Genomic DNA, 22,956 nt, shown 5'->3' on the forward strand with positions numbered 1-22,956 from the left:
TGGCCTTCATCATGAATGGGAATCATGGAAAAAGAAAATCCCCTTTGTTTACCCTGACTAACTGTCTGTATCCCCTTTTTTTTTTTAAATTTTTAAGAAAAGGATTTTCATTTCGCCAAAAAGTTTTACATGGATTCTTTACATTCGGGATTGGCAGGACGAAAAGAACCTGAGGCTATGGCCCATCCCATGGTGTCAGGGGCATTTTTCTCGGGTTGTTGGGATATTGTGGGGCTAGATCTCTTGAAGGTTGCCTCGGCCCTCTTTCTCGGTTGCCCCATCCCTAGAGCATTCACGACATCATTGATCTGTCTGATCCCCAAGGGAGAATCCCCCAATTCTTTTACAGACTTCCGCCTTATTAGTCTTTGCAACTGTGTCTACAAAATCCTCGCCAAAATCATTTCGGGCAGGTTAGCTAGGGTGCTCCCGAACCTGATTTCCCTAGAACAAGGTGCATTCGTTCAAGGCAGGTCCATGACAGAAAATATTGCGTTGGCTCAGGAAGTTCTAGGGGACATCAACAGAAAAGTGCATGGCGGCAGCATAGTTTTGAAGGTAGATATGGAGAAAGCTTACGATAGGATTGAATGGTCCTTCCTTAGGAAGGTTTTGGGCCGATTTGGTTTCTCGGGCCCATAGATCAGGTTGGTGGAGCGGTGTTGGAGTAATTGCTGGTTCTCCGTTCTAGTCAATGGCGAGTTAGCCGACTTCTTCAAATCGACTAGAGGCGTGCGACAAGGGTATCCCCTATCCCCTAGCTTGTACATCTTAGCTGCCGAGGTGCTCAACAGAGGCTTCACAAGTTTGATGGACAGGGGTAGCTGTCTTGCATACCAGGTGGGTAGAAACTGCTCTAGGATTTCCCTCTTTCTGTACATCGATGACACGTTGCTTTTTCTTAGTGGCGGCCTCAAATCGGTCCGCGCCACTAAGAGTTTCTTAGACTATTTTCAGAAGGTTTTAGGGCAAAAAATTAACCTCCAGAAAAGCGGTTTTATCAACTCCGATCGCCTTTCTTCAGCCAGGGTCGACGCGATTCAAAGAATTCTGAGGATGGCTAAGGCCTCGGCCAACATGATTTACCTCGGAGTTCCAGTTGTTGCGGGCAGAAGGAAAGGTTCTGAATTTCAGCCGCTGGTAGATAAAGTGGATTCTCGGGTGAATGGGTGGCAGTCTAAGTGTTTAACGATGGCCAGTAGAGCTACTCTTATTCAACACGTGCTTAGCAGCATTCCTGTGCATTCGCTTGCGGCTGCGGGCATTCCCGCCTCGATTTTGAAGGCCTTAGAAAGCCATTTTGCCAGTTTCTTTTGGGGGTGGGCTGACAGTAGGAGGAAGCATCATTGGAGAAAATGGTCAGAGATTGCAGCCCCTAAAGCGGAAGGTGGGCTGGGGTTTAGAGAGTTGGCAGAAGTCATACAAGTGTTGCGTCTCAAGATGGCCTGGGCCGTGAGGTTCAAGGGTAGCTAGAGTCTTTGGGGCAGTTTCATGAGGGGCGAGTACTAGCAGGACCTTTCCTTGTCCGATCAGGTCCATAGGGTGTCTGTGGCCTCTCCACGGTGGAAGAGGATTCGGGAGCTACTCCCCTTGCTGGAATCCAAGATGCAGTGGCAAATTGGGAGAGGGGATATCAGTTTCTGGAAAGACAACTGGACTGGGAGAGGGCCCCTCGTCACCAGAGTGCTGCACCCCATTCCAACTGGGCTGAAGGATATCCAAGTCAGGGACTACCTGGGGCGGGCAGGGCCTCTCCCTCCATCAGCGGCCTTCAACTGCCTCCCTCAGGGTGAGATTGACGCCATATTCCAAGGGGGATTCTGCACGTTCGACGGCCCAAACGTCCCCTACTGGCCACTTGATCCGTCAGGTGATTTCTCGATCAACTCTGCCTGGGTTTCATGCAGATCTCCTAGTCCGATCGTGAGCTGGAGCTCCAAGCTGTGGTTCCCTCAGCTCCCGCCTAAGGTCTCCATGCTGGTTTGGAGGACTCTCAAGGTTGTGGTCCCAGTGGAGTTAGTGGTTTAGTCCAGAGGAGTGCAACTCGCCTCCCGCTGTGTCTGCTGCGACGGCGTGGCATGCCAGGGTCTTGCTATTGAGTCCAACGACCATTTGTTCTCGCTCAACGCCTGGGCGTCAACGCTTTGGTCCCACTTTGCCAATATCTTCGGGAGGTCTTCTCCGGGTGGTGCGTCTGTGGAGGATAGGCTGAACTACTGGTGGGGTGGCCCCTATCCGAGGGGTTGGGCTGGGTCCATTTACAAAGTAATTCCATGTTTAATTATTTGGGAGCTGTGGAGAGGCAGAAATCTCGCAAAATTCGAAGGTAGACACCCCTCGATCCAGGCCCAAGCCTCCCAGGTTAAAGGGTGTATCCACGCTATCTCGAACCGGTGACGTCCTCATCTTCCTTCGGTGGGGCCTAATAGCCGGGGTCTTTTGGCATCGGGTCGGTGGCCAGGCTCGCCTTGCCCCTTTGCAAGAGTGGCGCAGGTGGTCAAGTGGATTAAACCCCCTTTGGGATGGGTCAAGATGAATGTCGACGGGTTTGGCAAGGGGAGGTGGGATTTGCAGAGGGGAGAGAGGCGAGGTCATATTTGGCTTCACTACGGGCTTTGGGATAGCTTCTAACACCAGAGTAGAATTCAGGGCCATCCATGATGGGCTGTTTCATTGCCTTAGAAAGGGACTCTCTAAAATCATCATTGAATCTGATTCTTTGTTGGTGATCAATCTCATTTCTGGGAGTTTCCGCCCTGGCTGGAAGTGGAAATACTGGCTATCTAGGATTAAAGGGCTGCAGATTATAAGGGAAGTGAAGTTTCAGCATATCCTGTGGGAGGGTAATGGGCTGGCAGATAGGCTGGCCAGAATGGGCAGTGAGGCCCAGTCATCAGCTATCTTCCACGCAGTCTCTGACCTCCCTAGGGAAGTTAAGGGCCTAATCTTCCTTGACAAGGTGGGGTTGGGGACGCTCAAGTGCTAGCCACAGGTTGTCCCATCGCTGCCTTCCACGTCCTTGGGGTTTTTCCCCTCTCTATTATCCAGCTTTATGATAGGTTTGGCAAGGTTCTTTTCGTCCTGTCAATCACGAATGTAAAGAATCCATGTAAAGTTTTTTGGTGAAATGAAAATCCTTTTCTTTAAAAAAAATAAAAAATGGGGATACAGACAGTTGGTCAGGGTAAACAAAGGGGATTTTCTTTTTCCATGATTCCCATTCATGATGAGGGCCACCATTTGAACAGTTTGGATGATCAAGTGGCCCTACAATGGGCCATCAAATTTCTCAATCAACCGAGAGAGAGAGAGAGAGAGAGATTATTATTAAAAAGAAAGGAAAAAAAAAAGTGCGTGAGTGCACTTTTGATTGGCTCCAATAGGCAGTTGGCCCACACCTTGCAGCATTGAATTGGAGATTGTATTAATCCAAATCAGATGGTGACGTCCTCCCTTGTGGCAATTGCATGCTCACAATGTCTTCTCTCGGGTAAATCGACCCAGCAGTTCCCACATCTGAACTGCTGTCTCTTTGTCCGAGCTCCAGCTCTTTTGGAGCCATCTGCTGAATGACTTCCTTATTTTTGCGCATGACCAGGTAAGCGATACCAGCTAGATACAGCAACATACCTGAAAAGCCAAATATACCTGCGAACGTTTTGGGCACAGGTGTTAAACGACTCCGAAGGAGTAACTTGACGAAGCTGGTTGCCAAGAAATATATGTTGATGGCCATGATCAGAGAGCCTGTGATCCATGTGGTCGTTGAAATCTGCAATGACAACGAAACAATGAGAATATGTCAAACATGTGTAGACTGGTAGATCATAATGGAAAAAAGAATAAACGGCTCCGAAGGAGCAACTTGACGAAGTTGGTTGCCAAGAAATATATGTTGATGGCCATGATCAGAGAGCCTGTGATCCATGTGATCGTTGAAATCTGCAACGACAACGAAACAATGATAATATATCAAACATGTGTAGACTGGTAGATCATAATGAAAAAAAGAAGAAGCAACCAACAGAAGTAGAACATGTGCATGGGTATACATGCACACACAAGAAACACAGATTTATATGGTTCATCCAACCACATGGAATCAAATAATAAGTTTCTCTTTAATGGAGGCCTAAAAGGATGCATCGTTCACTTGGGGAAACACGTGGAAAATGATGGATCCATCCAACCATCCATCCATGCACATACATACAACACACATGCATGATCCATGCATGCATGCATACATACAATGACACGTACATTATACACACATGCATGATCCATCCACGAGTGCATGCATACACACATAGATACAAATATACATACATCCATCCATCCACGATCCATCCAAAAAAAATTGAAATGGAATTTTTTTTAATAAACAGATTTTTGGCAATATTGATACATTAGAGATACATTGCTGATATCGGCGAAATATCACCAACACATTGGCAATACAAGCGACACATGGAATTTACACAGTAAAAAAGCATTGACGATATCAATACACTGGCGATACTTAGCGATATATTGCTAATACCTGGAATTTTTTATACTACCATGTTATTGGATCGCTGAATTGGTGATACAGATAATATTGGCAACATTATTGATAACATTGCCATTACTCAGAACAATGCCTCTAAATAGGTACAACTCTTGATAGAGTGGAATGGAGGAATAGGATTCATGTAGTCAACCTTAATTAACTAAGATAAGGTTTAGATGATGATGATGTTGCTCATCCTACAAGTGGTCTAAATCAATGTAGTAAAAAAAACGTTATTGTATCGAAAATTGTAATAGGAGTTGAATCGTATCAAATAGAAAATCATATCATAAACCATAAAATAAAATAAAAAATTAAAAATGATTTTCTTAAAATAAAAATAATAAAAGGAAAAATATGAATAAACAAGAAAAACTCAAAAAAAACTCGTCAATCATCCTTTTTCTATCAAAATGGACCAAGTAATAGCATGTAATGATAGTGTTAAAGGATTTTTATCTTTCCTTTTTTTTTTTTTTTTTTTGTTGTCTTTCAAGAAATTTCCCAAAAAAGCGATAATTACACTGGCTATAAGATTCAGGGAACCAATGTCTTCCTTCGTATGACAACTTTACTAGTTTTAAATAAAAATGATTCCATGGTTGGAGGAAGACATCAAAGGAATAAAAGAGTAATGTAAAATAATTACACTTTTTGAAGATAAAATGAGGAGATAAAAGGTTTACTTTGATTCCATGTATTGATCGGGGTATTTTCCTGGAAAGCACCAAAGCAGAATGGAGAAAGAGATTGTGCCTGCAGAAAGCCCATTATATTCACCATAAAACGCGACAAACAATTCATCAATGAAACAAATTGAGTTAGGAAGATGTAGGAACCTTACGGCATAACCATGGCACCAAGAAGTGAGATTGCAAGGCCAGTTGCACCATTTCCTTTAAGTTGAGGGATGAAGAGTCCCTTCAGAACTTCTGATGAAGCAGGCTTTGCATGGCCAAGCTCCACAAAGAAACAAGCAGCTATTGTAAATACCAGAAAAGCTATCAAGAACTCGAGTTTACGCACCTGTAAAGGTTAAAAACTATCTCAGAATAATAGTATGAACGATGTACATGATGTGATAGCAGATTCTATCTTGACCAGGGTACATAACTATACCAAATATCAGCAGCTGCAGAAATGAATACTAGAAAATTGTTTAACATTGGTACCTCAAAAGTTTAACGGTAGAAATTGATCAGATTTGATACTGAGAGAAATTTTGGGTGTAATGGATGCAACGACATACCCCATATTGTTGTAATGCTAGAAGCATGAAAGTACTAAGCCCTGTAAGAAGAATGCCAGACCATACAGGAATGTGAAAGAGCATGTTCAGCGCAAATGCTGTTCCAATCACTGAAAAGCAAAGGAAATAAAGTACTTAATAACATACAGAAAATAATGGAAGGACAAATACAGTCTTGGCACTTGCGGAATCAGTAACAAGATAACAATGGAATGTGGCCAGAAGAATTTGAACCATTTTCAACCAAACGCAAAGAACAGAAACCTAATGTGTACAGAATTGGTAATAACAAGAGTATCCAGATTACACAAATGGTATCATATCCATATCACCCCTTGAAATAGTGATTTGGAACTGAAGATTGGAACCACTTCCAACTGCATTTTTACAGAGAAAGGATCCTTGCATCCAAAAAAAAAAAAAAAGGTCACATAGAAGTCATGTAGGTGGGCTGAGCATTTTGGTGCCATGAGCTCATTGACCTTAACAAAGACGGACCCAGTAATTAAGGAAACTTCGATTAGGGTTGAAAGGAATGAAAGGAGGCTGAGAGCCTGAGAGAGACCTAAAAGGACTTCAATCAAGGTGGTGGGAAGGATATGAAGATTGTTCAATTACTGAAGGATGTGACCTTAGGAAAGAGTGACATGATAGGATTCATAATAGCTGGTGCAAGGCTATTATGATGATTCTTGCTATCCTACGAGCTAGAAGCCACATGATAGTGATATTGAGGGTGTAGGTCTGGGATCATCAGATGCTGATGTTGATTGGCCATGCATGCTTCAAACAAACTGCGTCACCTTTCTTGTTTGCATCCAAAAGGTTTCTCAACACATGCCCTAAAACAAAGCACAGGATGATGTCACTCAATCAGTTTTTAAGTACCAGTACCTTCAGGAATATCACATGCCACTATAGCAATTTCAGCAAGCACCCATAAAATGAAGTTTGGAACCCTTGGATATTCAGCTCTACAATGCTCTGCTAAATGCTTTCCTACAACAGAAAAGACTTCTTTAGAAAGGGCACATCTCAACGCCAAGAAATACAGATGCCGCATTGATTCTGGAAGCTATCACCACCAGAAAATTGAGCTACGGTTTTCGTCCGTAGCACGTTCGTATAGTAGGTGCCGGTTCAGTAGGTCTAAATCTATGGCTATGAATTTAATCCGTAGCTATAAACTAAATAGCTACAGATAAAATCCGTAGCATTTAATTCTGTAGCAAAAACTTCTACAGCTACGGATAGTATTTGTAGCTAAAAGTAGAATAGATCCGTAGCAATATGCCAAGTTAATAACATCTACGGTTGTCAGATTATAAGCTACTGTCAATATCCGTAGCTATTTCCTATATTTAAAATAATTTATAATCATTCATTCAATCAATTACCACCTGCATAATCATTCATTCATTCAATAATGAATCAATTACAAATACATTTACAATAATGTTGAAAATACAAATCTTGGTGAGTCCGTGTGCACTCGCATATGGCCAGGTGCATCCTTCATCCACCATAGAAAATGGATGCGAGTATCACTAGTCCACCTGCACATCCAACAGCTATACCGATAACTTCTCCTGTGCGTCTTCTATAATCATTCGAGGGCAAACCACACTAGAGGACTTTTCAACATAAAAACAAAGAATCAGTCAATTGAAAGATGGGCTCCAGTTGTTCAAACTGAAAATCCAAATGCCGCTGCATGAGCATTGTATAATGCATCTAAAAGCCCCATATTCGAATCCATGAAGTACGGCTCCATGCAACTTCATCCACCTTAGATGTGCTATTGTATTGTAAAAATAAACAAAAGTATCCACAGAATTGAAAGACAGTAATATACATACAGAGTCACTGGCATTGCGTGTGCCTAGTGGTCGTAGAAGCAGGAGTGGCATCTCCAGGAACTGCAACATGAAATAAGATCAAACCATAAAACAGTGATCAAAATGCAAAGCGGGCCATCAAATGCTACTAGCATGTTATATAAATAAGCTAGAGGTACTAGACAATGCTCCGGCAGACTGACAGTAATCAGTTTGTATAAGTGGCACTCATGGTTCAGTGATCCAAAGCGTTGATCACAGTTTCACCATGAATGAGCCATGCACAATTTACAAACACTAATTGTAGCAACTTACAACGACGTCCTCAACATACCCAGCAAATTGAGAAGATGCAACAGTTAAGATAGTCCATCCGACTGTTCTAATTTTCAGATATAAAAGCCCCTTCACATCGTGCTCCCCCAAATCAATTGTTCCAATTTCCCTAGAAGTGCTTTACCTGTCAGTGGATGTTATTCTCTAACAGGTCTCCATCTCAATTTCTGCCTCAGCCTCCCTAACAGATGGTCAAGCTTTCACTATAGAAAGGGTGCATTTCATTAAAGCCCTTACATAGTAATTTTCGGCAATGGGTTGGTTCACTTGCAGGTCCCAGTCTGATCTATAATCCCAAATCAACAAATCAAATAAGATTTTAGCTAAATTATATTAGTACCAGCAAAAACAATGTAGAGCAATAACCCTCGGAATATCAAACTGACCACATCTTGCTAGTGCATTGCTCAGTCATCCAAGTGAAATACAGGGAATTTAGTATGAAGCATAATCTTTTAATAAAATCATGTCCATTAGATTCTGTGTAGAATGTTTTATTTGTCATCATCGTCGTTGCAATTTGGTTGATGATTTGTTTTCCAATTCCATCATCAATATGTATAGGCCCAACCTAAAATTGAGGATATCATATCATTGTTATCAAAATTATTGCAGAGAAGGAACATTTGGTGAATAATTGCAAGAAGAGCAGGATTTTCAAATGTTACTCTTCTTGGTCACATGCCAATGAGACGAGTGTGTGTAAGATCCAGGAACTGCTGATATTAAATGGCCCAAAACAGCTTGGATCTCGTACACTCATGCCATAGTGGCGCATGTCAGAAGAGTAAGATTCAAAATCCTACTCTTGTGAGTGAACATAGCTTTTCACAGGTTAAAAATGTGTGCTTACAGTGAACTCAGAATTCAGCATGCTCCTTTCCCTTGTATACGCAGGTTATCTGCACACAGTTGCTGTGTTAGTCAAACGGAAAGACAAAAAAAAGAAACTGAGAAGTGGATAAAAAAATTCAGTTATCTTACACGCATGGTTCTAATTATCAGGTATCATATTTGTACCGGTGACACCAATACAATTGACTTATCAAACGTCTGGTGAGAAACGTCAAAAATATTGAAAAAATGCTATTTATCTTATCCTTGTGTGTGTGTGTGTGTGTGTGTGGTCCATCCATTTCACCATCTCTTTTTAGAGCATGGTCCAAGATTTGAGGCAGATACAAATCCCAGGTGGACCACACGACAGAAAAACAGTGGTGATTGAAAACCCACCATTTAAAACTTCCTAGATCCACACAGTAATGTTTATTTGCCATCCAACCTGTTTATAAGTTCACACAGACCAGGAACACCCATGGTTCTATGTACATTATTCTTATTATGGGTATTTCAGGTTTGAGCTGGTAGACCAATGTATGGTGCTCCTCACTTCAACTTTGAGGTCTCAAGTTCAAGCCCAGCTTACCATGCCACAGTTGTGCTCATTAAAAGGGGAAATTGGTGAACTTTGCCATTTATTTATCATTAGCCTAATCAATACAATGGTATTCTCACCCTTTCCTGAACATTCAAGGCATTGGAGCCACTGCTCAGGATATTTAGGTTTTCATGCACCCTGAAATCCAAACCATTGCCATTAAGTAAGAAAATTCTATCTTTTGTTAGAGTAACAAATCAAGATCTATTTATTGGGCAGCAAAAAATAAAATGTAAGGTCAAATAATTGCTTCCAGTGTAGACCAAATCCCTTGGCTGGGATACAAATCTGATTTACATCAAGTTGCATGAACCTTCCACCTAAGCAATACTCTCACTTCAAATCACACTTCAGACTCATGCTCCTGCTTCCTATCTGCTTATATTTTGATGCATCTAGGCCACACATAAAGTGTGTTAACAATTGGAGGTCCAAGGGTGGACCTCACATATCATCTGATTAATATATTTGGTCCAGATTGGCATTTTTATTGCACTCCTGGGCACATAAGTCCAACTACCTAAATAGCAAACCAGTTGTACTGCACAGCCCACAAGTCCAACCAGGCCCTTTATATATGGCCCTTACACAAACCATGGACCTCATCTTGGGGTATTCCTGCAGTCCATAGAACACCACAACCAGATGGTTGTGTCTAAGTGATGTACTCTAGTAAGTTTCAACTTCTATGGTTTACCTATTTAGATTGCAATTCATTTCCTTTATTGCCAGCGAAGTAGTTGCTACTTGATTATTCTTGGAAACAATATATGCAAAACAAATGGTTTGTAAACAATTCCCACTGGGTTAATTATTGGTCCTTGTTGGAAGGCCGTTGGTGCAGCTTCCATCTTTGAGGATTACAGGAAGGTGACAAAGACAGTCATGCCAACAAATAAAGACAACTAGGCGTATGACTAGCCCCTTTGGTCATTTAAACAAAGGGAGAATGGACAGACAGTCATGCCAACAAGAAATGGATCTCATTACTGTGATTTCCACAGTAATGAGAAATCACTCTCAATGTTTGACTCTCAACCTTTTAACATTTCCATGGTAAACAACACTTGTAACCATCAGGTTGCCTACGACTAGACCCTTTGGTCAGATGTGGGGTCTTTGAAATCAACTTTGAGTTATCTTTGAAGTTTGTAAGTTGCTTGGAATTTCCATAGAGTTTTCTAATTTAGGTCAGTTTGCCCAATGAGCAAGTTAGCTTGGATGAAAGAGTCAAGGAAACTAGAGTTAGCATGTTTTGTTTAGGAAGTTAGACTTTAAACACCATAATTAAATACAATCAATGGCTTGCATTTTACAATGAGCTTTAGAGTTAGTCTTAGGACTGTTTCTAAATTCTTTTATAGAGAGTCTTGAAATATGCTTGGAGATGCCATATTGTAAGGAGAAACTCACGTAGATATGTTGCATGGGGGGTGGAAGGAGAAACTTAACGCCTGGAGATGCCCATCTGGCAGGAGGAACAAGAGTTCACAGATTTATTAATGGAGGTTTGAAATTAAAAGCAAGCAACCAAATGGTGAAGATGCTCCAAAATTATAAGTGGGGCCAATATTTCTAAAATCCAAACATTGATTTTATAGGCACTGCCATAGATGGAAGATGCTCCAAAATTCTTACCGATCAAATTTCCTAATCTATCAATCAATGTCCTACAAAAGGCGGTTAAGAAAAAATAATAAATCAATTGCCTGGATAAAAAAACAAAAAAAGATGGCCAAAGATTATATGGCAAGAATGACTGCAAACAAATCTAGACACACTAGCTTCTCAATGAGTTCTCCATGTACAAACAAAACTAAGCTACTATAATTAAACATTATACAAGCCATGATGCCAACTACCATATGTGACTAAAAAAGTCTGAAAACATATGAAGTAAACATAAAACAGAGGTTAAGCCCATATGTATGTGGAATTGTGTCCATTCACGTGCAGCCACACATGCCAATATGGAACATGTGTGAGATCTCAGCTTTTCATAAGATGAGCCACATGCAAGAATCGGTCTTTTCAATCCTAAAGTGTGGCACAATATACAAAAGAAATGAGTGGCTTCTTTTTTTTCTTTTTTACACACCCTCACACCCAGTGGCTATTTTGTTTTTTTCTTCATTAAATGTTTCTAGCTATTGTTTTGATGGCCTTCTCTTCATTGAATGTAGAATGCTGTCATATTTCTTTCTTAACTGACCATCTGCTGGCAACTAATCGAGTCATTGTGCAAATTGAAGAACTGGCCTATGCCATAGAAACTCAATTGAAGTACTGAACATTATATACTACCAGTTTGTTTTGGGGGTATTGTATATGATGCTTAATGGAAAGAAATGGAGCTTTTGTGATCGGCCTAATAATGCTGCAGGTAGGGCCCTCTGGTTGGAAGTTAAGATCGTCTGACTACTGTGATCTTTAAGTTAAGATAGCAGAGTTGAAAATTTCTAACCTATGGACTAATGAGCATCTAGGCTTACAGCAGTGGGTGGAAATAATGATATTCTAATTATAGTTTTGCAGAGTGTGAAGTGAAGCAGCAAGATATTTGGGTTGCAGGAGTGGGGAAATGTTTTTTTAAATGTTAGCAAGTATAAACAGCTAGGAAGCACGAGCGGGGGCACGAGTCAGTAGCACAGTTAAAAGCCACAATGGCACTTTATTAGAAGGATCATGCAACCATGGATTCGATTATATAATAGAAGTGGACTCTGTTTTGGACAACCATGTCAGTATTGCTAAAACCTTCAAACATGGGAAGACACACACCAACTTCTTAAACAACAATTCTTTCTTTATCCAGAACATAAACAAGTCCATGTCATTATGTATGCCAAAGTTCATTGTAACAAACAGATCCAATGGTGGTGCATAGCAGTGGCCATCCAAAGTGGGCAAATCATATCAAAGCTTCAATCACAGAAATAAGGAGACCGCTTCCTTTTTTTTACATACTAAATATGATAATATAATGATCAATAAAAAAAAAATGATGAACTCTGCAATGTTTAAGGTGGGGCTCTCTGGCTGGACATTTTTTTTTTCTCGGCTTCTTGTTGCTTCTAGCATTGCTTCCAAAATAGTGCCAGTCTTGACATCCACCATTGATCTCACATTAGCAATGCAGGCCTAAAATACAATGAAGTTTGTACAGACACATTAGCAAATGATCAAATGCAGGAAATGAATAGAGAGAGTAATTAAATTCCAATAGCTGTTAGTTTTTTCAGTTGAATAGAGAGAAACAACAAGCAAGGTGAAGCCTCGAGTCCACGATGAAAAGTAGGACATGAACTGCCTGTTTGGATGTACCCCAGAATGTGATTGGGATCCAAAATGGGGCCCTACCTGTGTCCGTTTTGCAGAAGTAGAGCATAATGGAGCAAATGCAAATCCAAAGAACTCAACCTCGGATACAGAGCCAGGGCTGAGCTGGTTCAAAGTGCTACATGAAACACTCTCATCGATCAAACATGCTCTGTTCTGCTTCTGAAGCTTCAAAAGACCTAATTAAGTGAGGAAACATACACTTCAATTGTGTGCTCCATGTTGTGTCAATCACAGAGGTAAAATCTGAAGATATGGTTGAGGAAAGGCGATAGTGGATTGACAGGTATTGGTTGAAGTATTTCTTCAAATGACTAGAGGGCATATTTCTATAAAAAATAAAAACTCAATATTTTAAATATAATAGGAGGTAGTATATGGTCATCATGCATATAATCAAAATCATAAGCCAAGTCTAGAACATCCAAACGTTTTAGAAGTAAAAACATAAACGAATAGATACTAGTGATGGATTGCACCTTAGTCCACCTCCTCGATCTTGGGCCTAGCCCCGATGCCTCCTACTAATAGACCATCATCATGTTGAATTAGATGAGAAATGAAGCATCTCCTGATGAACAAAATGCAAGAAAAAAATGACCAGATTCCAAGTCTAATTGCAGAGAGAGAGAGAGAGAGAGAGAGAGAGAGAGAGAGAGAGAGAGAGAAGAATCAGAGGAGCTTTTGCTTGGAGTTAGGGTTTTGGAAGGAAAAGGAGGTGAGTTTGGGCGATCCATTTGTAGAGAGAGAGAGAGAGAGAGCCGTCGGTTAGGGTTTTTTAGGTGTGGAGGAAATGAGAAAAATGATATGGGGGTTTTATATGGGATAATTGGAATTCCGAGTCCGATTGCATAGAGATGGAGAGAAGAATTTAAGAAGGTCTTTGAAAATGGGATGATTGAGAGAGAGGGAATGAGAGGGTTTTGGGATGATTGAGAGGGGAAGAGAGGGAGGGAGAGGGATGGCCGAATATTGATTTGGGCGCGCGGCGCTCTCTTGAGCGCGCGCCCAATTATTTTGGGAGTGGATTGGGTATCTTTGTGGGGCCCACCATGATGTACATGGTTTATCCATTCCGTCCATTAATTTTTATAAATGTATTTAGGAAATGATTCAAAAAAATGAGGTATATTGAAAGCCCAAGTGGACCACACCATAGGAATCAAGTGTGATTTAATCTCTATTGTTTCCTACGGTGTGGTCCACTTGAGGGTTTTATGTAACTCATTTTAAGGTATGTTGCCATAAATTATATTTCAAAACAGATGAACGGATTATCTAGAACACATAGATTGTGGTGGGCCTAAAAAAGTCCCTTACAGGACTGTCAATTTTTAGTAGCGTAGTAACTTTTCTGCTACGGATTTAACATAGCTACGGTTTATATCCGTAGCTAAAAACCTGCAGTCTGTAGCCTTCGGTCATTTGTTTGGTAGTGTATCCAAGTTTAGTCCTGGATAAACAGACCTGTCACAACCCCTAGGTTGGCTGCAAGGGACCGAATGATGAGAGCAGCACATGAAGCTACTAGGATTATCCAGAGTAACTGAAAAGGGAAGATAAAAAGAAAAGAAAGAAAGAAATATTTGTAAGGTAGACTCTACAAAAAAGAACCTCTTAGTGCAATATACAAACAAACCTCATAAACTGGCACATTGAAGTATTTTTGACAAATAACACAGAAAGATGCTTTCAAAGATGGACGGTAGAGAGATTACGATGAAAATACGGAAATTTCACTGCATCAAAGGGAAACTTTGATTAACACAACTACACAAGAATGCTCACACACCTCATACTTGTACTTTGCTCCTGCTTGAAGATCAGTCTCGACTGTGAATTATCAACATAAAACACAATTAGATAGAGAATATGGGAGTTAGGCATTACAAAATCATTGGTTACATGGAAGAAGGTTGAAAATTAACTACTTACAATTGCCAGGATCAATATATGCAATTGAAACAAGATCCCATATATGCAAACAAGTTTATCCAACTTTTTCTCTGCAAAAAATAAGGGAGGACCCAGTTCATATTTCCATTTAGCATAAAATTTGCAAAGAGAATAAAGCTTTCTTGGACAAACATTCACTGAGAATAACTGCACCATACTCCAGGATCAAATCATTGACTTAAGAGAAATGAATGTTAACTGCCAAGCAGTGTTTGAAGTATCAGTATCACTATAAGTTTCGCTGGCCAGGGATACGGAAACGTTATCAATATCGTTGATAACTGGAAATGTGGCGAAACATGGGAAAATTTGTGGAATTTTCAGCAAAGCTTCAGGAGATGTTAAAATGTGCATATTTATATATTTAGAAATTTAAAATATATATAAAATAAAATAAAAATTGCAAAAAGAATGCATACATAACAAGTTTCCATTTAATGGAGCCTTAAAAGCATGTGTTGTTGCAAGAAATCAATCCAACCATCCCATCCGGCCTATTTAACCATCCAACCTTCTATCCAAATATCCATCGATATTGCAAAATATCAACAATACATGATATTTCACTAAAAAATCATCAACAATTGGAAAGAAATCAAAAGATTGTGGTCTCAATATCGCGCAAGTTGTGATATCGATAAGTTTGAGATATTATCAATATTATCAATGAAAATTTGAACAGTACATATAATCATGTGCCCATGAAAAAAAATGAAATAAAAACATTTCTAATAAACAAAATTTTGATGATATCAATACGTTGGTGATATTATTGAAATATCATCGATACGCGAATGATACAAGCATTACCTAGAATTTACATAGTTAAAAATATTGGCGATATTGATGCATTGACAATACAAGCGAGACCTAGAATTTACATAGTTGAAAATATTGGCGATTATATTAGCGATATTGATACGTTGACGATACTTAGTGATACATTGCTAATGTCCAGAATTTTTTATACTACCAACGTTGTCGGTATCGCTACCAGTGTTATCGGTATCGCTGAGCTGGAGATAAAGATAATATCGGAGATATTTCGATAATATTGGAGATAATTCAAACATTGCTTCCAAGAGAGAAAAAACAACACCATAAATGATACCACTCTGCGCATGCAAAGAAGAAGAAGAAGAAGAAGAAGAAGATTAAACTGATCATTTAGATAAAAGTGAACTTGCAGAAGCCACAGCACATGAACCATGACACATCTATAACCAATCTTCTTTTTTATGGAATTGGGAAAAGTAAATTAAAATCTGTCACCGCTGAATGGAAGTGTTGAAGTTTGAGAAGGGAGTAAGAAGTAAAAGCACACTGTGATGAACTGGAAGCCCATTCAATGCAAAATAGAGTATATGAGATTACATGGATCAAAATCAATGTAGTAGGTTCTATAAGAAGCCATTTCCAAAAATAGAATATGATTTGCATCCAACACTTACCTTTGTATTTGTCAGAGTTGTACGTCTGACATATGTATGGCATCCCCATGCCACATCTGGGTAACATGAATCAGAGCCTTGCTATGTGCACGCATGTGTGCAATAATGATCGTGTATACGCCAAACATGTGCCGGCATGGCACATATATTCGAAATCTAATCCCTCCATCAGGTGGTCCGATCTTCTACATGTTTTCCCAAAAATTAAATCTAGTCCATTCAGCATGTGGGACCCAAAATTGGAAACGGGTGGATGGGTTAGAAAATTTCAGCCAAGTTTTTCAGAGCTTGCATTTGTTTTTAAAACAGTGGCCCACTTGACCAGTGGATCAACCTGATTCTTGTGCTAGCACATCAACATGGTGGTGAGATTCTGATGGATGGATTGGATCTTTGACCTAACATGCCATGCCTGCACATGTGTGGTGTGTGCGTGAGCATTATTGCAAGTGCGTGTGGGGTTAAGCAAAGTTCCATAAATCATCCCAATCCAACACTTACCATAAAAGTTACTCTTTAAATGCAATTAAATTGAGTACCAGCCTTAATCAACCAAAACACCTCAAATCAGCCAAACCTACATCCAACACTGGCAATATTAGGTCTTAATGTTGCACTTGTACTTATCATGCACATGCCCATGGTGTACCCATGTGATATGGTCCCAACCTACCTGCATAAGGCCCAAGCTAAAAAAAAAGGAAGAAAATCTGATCAACAGTTTTCTTTCTGATTAGGGTGGCATGTTATGTGAGGTGTCATATTCTGTTCTCATAATATAAAGGTTAGATCTGATTCGAGGGTCAATGGAAATTAGAATGATATGTAAATTTGTCTTCCCTTCAAAATCCTAGATTTACAACAAGCCCAACATCATGCAATTCCTAAATCAATTGAACAAGATAAAACCAATATATGGTCATGTTCTCATAAATAGCAGAATTTTAAGATACAGGGCAATGATGAGGAATACATGGGTCCCACGTGTCACTGGTCCATCAGCAGAATAATTCAGCTTTTAGACTCGTAAGAAATTTTATAAATTCGAGTTTATCATGTCCCATTTGAAATCTTATTGAGTTAGCTTCCTTACAAGTCCAAGATCATGCAGTTCCAACATCATTTGAATAAGATAAGACTGGAATATGGTCAGGTTATCATGTAATAGGAGGGTAATGATGCAACTTTAGCAGACTAGAAATGTAGATGTTTCTAAAACTTTCTGAAGTAGTTCTTAGTAAGTTGGATCCTTAGTCAAAGACTTAAATAAGTATGAGGTTAGTTTGAAGAAAATATTCAGTCATAGTTAAGAGTCCTAACCAAATTTGGATCTTGAGTTGCAATAGGTTCTAGAATATTCCAACCTTCTTATCAAGTTGTGTTAGGAGTCTTTTACAATTAGGAAATTGAGTTGTGAAGTTGTATAGAAGTTCTAATACGGTTTTCAGATACTGAAGAAAACGGTACGCTGTACACTGCTTCCTCCAATATGTGGTACACAAGGGGTAGGAACATCTGGGTGATTCCATTTCATACACCAAGTATTTGCAATGTAGTTTTACATACAATTTGATATTATAAATTATATATGAAACGATAAATGTTATTATTATATATTCCAAATGCATATTATTAAATTATATGCGTGCTATTGAAAACCAAAAAAAAAATAAAATAAATCAAAATATAATTTCTACACTTTAAATATATAGTTAGATTTTTATTTATTTATTTTTTTTTTTTTCAGCAAGCAGCAGATAGTATATTAAATAACCATAAATAGTATCATTTATATTAAATATAAATTTAGATCACAACTTAATTAATGCTAAGAATATAGGACCATAATTTCATATCGGTAAAAATAGTGCTCTGGATAAAAAATGACCCATAATCCAGATAACGATATCCTGAACAGAAAATGTAAGGGGGATTGGGCGATTTGGTAACATAACTTTAGAGGAACTGTTTATGTTTATATATCCGTGATTCATCCATTTTTATCCTTAGAATCCACTTTCTCCCAGTGACCTCCTCTTCTTTTTCTTCCTTTTCTACTACACATTTTGCAATCAGATCAGACAGTTTCTAGAGATCATAAGGTCTTGCTTCGCATGGATTGGGGGTGGGGACAGAAAAAAGGGACAGGTAATGTGGAGGTTAGCTTTGTTGGTCAGCTTGTGGGCTCTTTGAGGAGAAAGGAATAACTGGTGCTTTTGGAACCAGAGTGGGTTGGCCATGGAGGTCTTTAGAAGGGCAAAGTCAGATGTCATGGAGTGGGCTTCAAGTTTAAAGGCTTTGGATGAGCTTTTCTTTCTTTCTTTCTTGATTGGGCTCTTGTGCTGGTGTGTGTATTTGACTCTTCATAGCCTTTTGAGTGTTCTTTTTCTAATAAGTTTTCATTACGTTTCCCAGAAAAAAAAAAAAAAAAAAAAACCAGATCGGCTGGTTATCAAACGATGCCATAGTTGGGTAACACTAATCATCCCTATCCAAACCAATCCTCGCTGGTCTCTTTTGCTTGATAAGCTTTATTGACTCTGACTCCAAGTTTAGCTTCCTTGAGCCTTTGTAGTAAGAACTAAGGCTTGAACTGACAGTCCACAAAACATAGAAGTCCTTCCCCCAGTACTGCAAATAACATTTATGTTTATACTGGAAAGTTTCTTGTTTCAATGGAAGTCCTTCACCTCGAATCTTCCCCAACTTGTGTAAACTATAACAAAAATCAACAGATAGAGAACTACCCCCGTCACATCAGCCTAGAACATATTTCACCTTGATATCCAAATACCTCACAACAGGTAATGTGTCCATATCATATCTTGTTTGATACTTCAATCTTCAATTGTATGTGTTACACCAATTATCCTTGACCTGGATATCTTAGATTCGTAGACTTTGATGAGAACATCCATGTCCCCTGCTTATGTATTATTAACCAACCCTAATGCTCAAATGAGGACTACTCATCTCTCCATCAGTGAAAGGCATTCCTAGTCGGACCGCAAAAAGTACAGTTACTTAATTAGCATTATACGATCATCTGCCCAAGATCTAGCATCATCAGGTCCTGAGTTCCAACAAGTAGGGCCCATGCATTGGTTATCTAGACAATTGACCTAGGAGGGCGCCTGCATGTGAGGACCATGCCCCAAAATCTTCCATTGATCATCTCATCACCATTGGCCAAAGATTGGATGTCTAGGATCATCCAACCTAGGAGGTCTTCAGATAATGGTCCATCCATGGTAGGGCCCATCAGTAAACAGTCTACATCATCAAACCACAGGCCCCACAAGTACAAACTCAAAGAGCAAAGGTGCTGCATTTTTCGCTGCCAAGATCATAGAATTCCTCTGCTGTTAAAGGGGCATACACATGTGGTTCTGATATCTTGTACTCTGTCATACTTTTCTGCAAAAATGAAACTTTTCCTATTGCCTTCTCCTGTCAACATCATCACACACCAGGCTGAACCACACAATCCCCATGTCTCGAATTTTATTATTCTTTTTTCTTTCAATTTCTATCTTTCTGCCAATTAGCACAAGTATTAAGGGACGTTTATTCTTAGATAGAGAAAATATGTTTGCTGTACCCATACAGACACCATTGTTGATGGACACCGTCGAAAAAGTTCATTGATGAGACAATCTTAACCGTTCAATCAGAGAGGCCTTATTGGAAATGGATGGTTATGAAGAAAGAATAAATCAACGGTCAACATGCAATGGTAAAAAGGACAAAGACCGAGCAGCTAGGATCTTCCAACCTGGGACATTTCTGGGTCAGGTTCAGGGCCCCATCAATTCAGCAGTTGGGTCACCCAACACCTGTGGGCTCCGTTCATGGGAACTCATGGCCCTATACAGATTGTTTGATTATCATGTAATTCTTAGGCACTAATAAAAAACCAAAACATAGATTAGAAAATGGTAATTATGGAATCTCATGAAAATCAAACATTTACTGACTATCACTTCAGGGATGATGATTTGATCAGGCAACCCAGTGTCCTCAATGAGGGGAGCATTCGAAAGACTTCTATTCCCATTGCCCACAATTAATTGTGACTGTCCAGGTGTAGATCCCCTCACATCCATACTTCTACTTAACTGTATTAAAAAAAAATTAAAAAAAATTAAAAAAGAAAAAACGTTCAAGAAAAATATAAAATCACCAAGAGAAACAAATTTTCAAATATCTCAAAATAACATATATATATATATATACAAATGATTTTTTCCATATGAAGAAGATGAACTGAAATAACATAAAAATCAACTGTAAAAAAAACTGCCGAACTGAAATTACATAAGAAAACAACTGAGAAAAAACAAAGAGAGAAAAATTCAGAGACAATTCACGAATTAGAATAAAAAAGGGAATTTAGCCACGAAATTCCTCCTCAATTCCGATTATACCAAAGAGTGCGTATCCACTAGTCGAAATTCTGGGGAGGTGCTTTTGAGGGATAAAATGACCAAACTACCCTTTTAATTTTTTGTTCTTTAAGAAGTTAAGTCGAGAATAGTGTGGCCCATGTGGTATGTGTATTACATCCAACCATGCAACAAATGCAACCCACCATGGTAATCAGGTGATCCAATCATAAGGTGGGCCACACCATAAAGAACACTATATACCACTCAAAATATCCGAATTCTCATTAGATGATTTCATCGGCCATATTTTTGGTTCGTTTGATCAGCGTGGTGGAGCGCACCGGTGGTACGGGTTGGATGTCATGCAAATGCCACATGAGCCCCGCATTTCTCGAACTATCCCATTTATCCACATGAGCCCTGCATTTCTCGAACTATCCCATATATATATACATACAGATTTCATCAGCAGAAGCCCTAAATCATATCAGATATATATATATATATATATATATATATATATATATATATATATATAAAATGTTCTAATGGTTGGACGTTATCGATACAGCACATGTATCATGGTGGGTTCACAAAGGTTGGTGACGTCACTTCAGTAGCGATTTGGCTATTGATCTTGTCAGTATCTAATCCGTGCCCCTTCAAATAATACGAGAAAAGCGATGACGGGCTTGGATAAACGGATACATCACGGTGGGTCCACGCATAGAACTGCCCATTCAGAGTTAGAGACGGGCGGGGGTAGTACGCAATCCGTCTCCTGCACGGAGAGGACAGAGGTTTCTTCTTGGAGACGATTCCCAACTCACCCTACCTTTCTCACAATTTACCGTCCTTGCCATCCTGATATATATAAATAATAAAACCCCAGGAAGCCAAATGCCATTTGCAAAAGCTGCAGAAATCTCCGACTGGGACAAGACCCTCATGTTCCAGTGCTTTTTAAAGGTATCTTTTTTCTTCTCGTTCTCGTGCTTCGGTATCAAGATGTCTCCGAATTAAGATTCACCGATTGCGATTCATTACTGGTTTTTTTGATTTATTTCGCATTTTTTAGAGTTCGAATCACTTTTAGTTGGATTTTTTTCCAATATTTTATTGATTTCTCTGTCTTTATATGTTTTGGAGCTTGTCATATTTTAATTGATTTCAATGTAATTTCAGAACAGATCAGAAGAATGGTATTTTGATAAATTTATGATTTTTAAAATTTTTTATTTTATATATATATATATATATATATATATATATATATGAAAAAAGGTACTCTGTACTCGACCTCACGATAAGCTCCCATGAGGTTGAGCTATGTGCACCCCACTGTGATGCGTGTTGACCATCAACACCGTGCATTTGATGGGTCCCCTTTAAATTATGGGATATCCCAAAAATCAGCCGTATACGGAACTCAGGTGGGCCATACCATCTAAAATCATGTGAAGACACCGTTAAAACATATAAAAGCACTTGGTAGGGCTCACCTGAGTTTTGAATGCTGCTAAAACTTGGTCTGAACCCTCGTCCAAGTGAGACACACATAATGGATGGGCTGGATTTGCAAACCACATCTCGGTGAGCCCAAAAAATGATTATGAATATTTTAATGGTGCACGGCCCCTCCCTACTTCTGTATGTGGTGTGGCACACACAAGTCATGAATTGACTTGATTTTTGAGACCTGGGCCCATGGTGGAATGATCCATCTGACTGATGGAGTAGATGTTCGAAACGCATCACGGTGGGGCCCACATAGCTCAACCTCATGGGACGTGAGGTCATGCGCATAATACCTTTTCCCATATATATATATATAATTTTAAAAATCATAAATTTATCAAAATACCATTTTTCTGCTCTATACTGAAATTACATTGAAATCAACTAAAAAATGACGAACTCCAAAACATATAAAGAGGGAGAAATCAATAAAATATTGGAAAAAAATCTAACTAAAAGCGATTCGAAGTTTAAAAAATGCAAAATAAATCAGAAAAGCAAGTAACGAATTGCATTTGGTGAATCTCGATTTGGAGACATCTTGAAATCGAAGCACGAGAACGAGAAGAAAAAAAAAATAACTTTAAAAGCACTGGGACGTGAGGGTTTTGTCCCAGTCGAAGATTTCTGCGGCTTTTGGAAATGGCATATGCATTCTGGGGTTTTATTATATATATATCAGGGATGGCAAGGACGGTAAATTGTGAGAAAGGTAGGGTGAGTTTTGTAGACTGGGAATCGTCCCAGGAAGAAACCTCTAACCTCTCCACGCAGGACGCGAATTGCGTACTACCCCCGCCCGTCTCTAGCTCTGAACGGGCAGTTCTGTGCGCGGGCCCACCGTGATGTATCCCTTTATCCAAGCCGGTCATCGCTAATTTTCTCGTATCG

The 22,956-nt window shown here is 39.4% G+C and overlaps 4 protein-coding genes across 4 annotated transcripts; 3 read left to right on the forward strand and 1 right to left on the reverse strand.

Moving 5' to 3' along the window:
• The first annotated feature begins 129 nt into the window (after nt 1-129).
• LOC131217324 (uncharacterized) lies at nt 130-1,473 on the forward strand. The gene is made up of 2 exons (XM_058212235.1): nt 130-625; nt 692-1,473. Exons 1-2 carry the CDS (start codon nt 130-132, stop codon nt 1,471-1,473), a joined length of 1,278 nt encoding a protein of 425 aa, XP_058068218.1.
• A 132-nt stretch (nt 1,474-1,605) lies between these two features.
• On the forward strand, nt 1,606-2,028 carry LOC131217325 (uncharacterized). Its single transcript, XM_058212236.1, has one exon. It carries the CDS (start codon nt 1,606-1,608, stop codon nt 2,026-2,028), a length of 423 nt encoding a protein of 140 aa, XP_058068219.1.
• Nucleotides 2,029-2,536: 508 nt separating this feature from the next.
• Nucleotides 2,537-2,986, forward strand: LOC131217326 (uncharacterized). The gene has a single exon (XM_058212237.1). The coding sequence runs from the start codon at nt 2,537-2,539 to the stop codon at nt 2,984-2,986; it is 450 nt and encodes a 149-aa protein (XP_058068220.1).
• A 214-nt stretch (nt 2,987-3,200) lies between these two features.
• Nucleotides 3,201-21,497, reverse strand: LOC131217328 (metal transporter Nramp1-like). The gene is made up of 12 exons (XM_058212239.1): nt 21,435-21,497; nt 20,137-20,277; nt 18,658-18,790; nt 14,688-14,758; nt 14,552-14,585; nt 14,392-14,399; nt 14,220-14,298; nt 6,696-6,800; nt 5,802-5,911; nt 5,397-5,578; nt 5,239-5,308; nt 3,201-3,942 (listed from the first exon to the last, which is right to left on the reverse strand). The coding sequence occupies exons 1-12, from the start codon at nt 21,495-21,497 to the stop codon at nt 3,826-3,828; spliced, it is 1,113 nt and encodes a 370-aa protein (XP_058068222.1). The 3' UTR covers nt 3,201-3,825.
• Between the last annotated feature and the right edge of the window lie 1,459 nt (nt 21,498-22,956).

This window comes from Magnolia sinica, chromosome 10, assembly GCF_029962835.1.
Source record: "Magnolia sinica isolate HGM2019 chromosome 10, MsV1, whole genome shotgun sequence".
NCBI classification, from domain to species: Eukaryota; Viridiplantae; Streptophyta; class Magnoliopsida; order Magnoliales; family Magnoliaceae; genus Magnolia; species Magnolia sinica.

What these genes read in the sequence shown, in the direction of transcription:
- LOC131217324 (XM_058212235.1), top strand. Translation starts at nt 130, where the DNA reads ATGGATTCTTTACATTCGGGATTGGCAGGACGAAAAGAACCTGAGGCT. An exon ending in GAAGGTTTTGGGCCGATTTG is followed by an intron (nt 626 to 691) that starts GTTTCTCGGGCC and finishes TCTCCGTTCTAG; the next exon opens with TCAATGGCGAGTTAGCCGAC.
- LOC131217328 (XM_058212239.1), bottom strand. Translation starts at nt 21,497, where the DNA reads ATGAGGGTCTTGTCCCAGTCGGAGATTTCTGCAGCTTTTGCAAATGGC. An exon ending in CAACCTAGGGGTTGTGACAG is followed by an intron (nt 6,801 to 14,219) that starts GTCTGTTTATCC and finishes TTTCTGTTGTAG; the next exon opens with GAAAGCATTTAGCAGAGCAT. An exon ending in GATCAATACATGGAATCAAA is followed by an intron (nt 3,943 to 5,238) that starts GTAAACCTTTTA and finishes TTGTCGTTGCAG; the next exon opens with ATTTCAACGATCACATGGAT.
- LOC131217326 (XM_058212237.1), top strand. Translation starts at nt 2,537, where the DNA reads ATGTCGACGGGTTTGGCAAGGGGAGGTGGGATTTGCAGAGGGGAGAGA.
- LOC131217325 (XM_058212236.1), top strand. Translation starts at nt 1,606, where the DNA reads ATGCAGTGGCAAATTGGGAGAGGGGATATCAGTTTCTGGAAAGACAAC.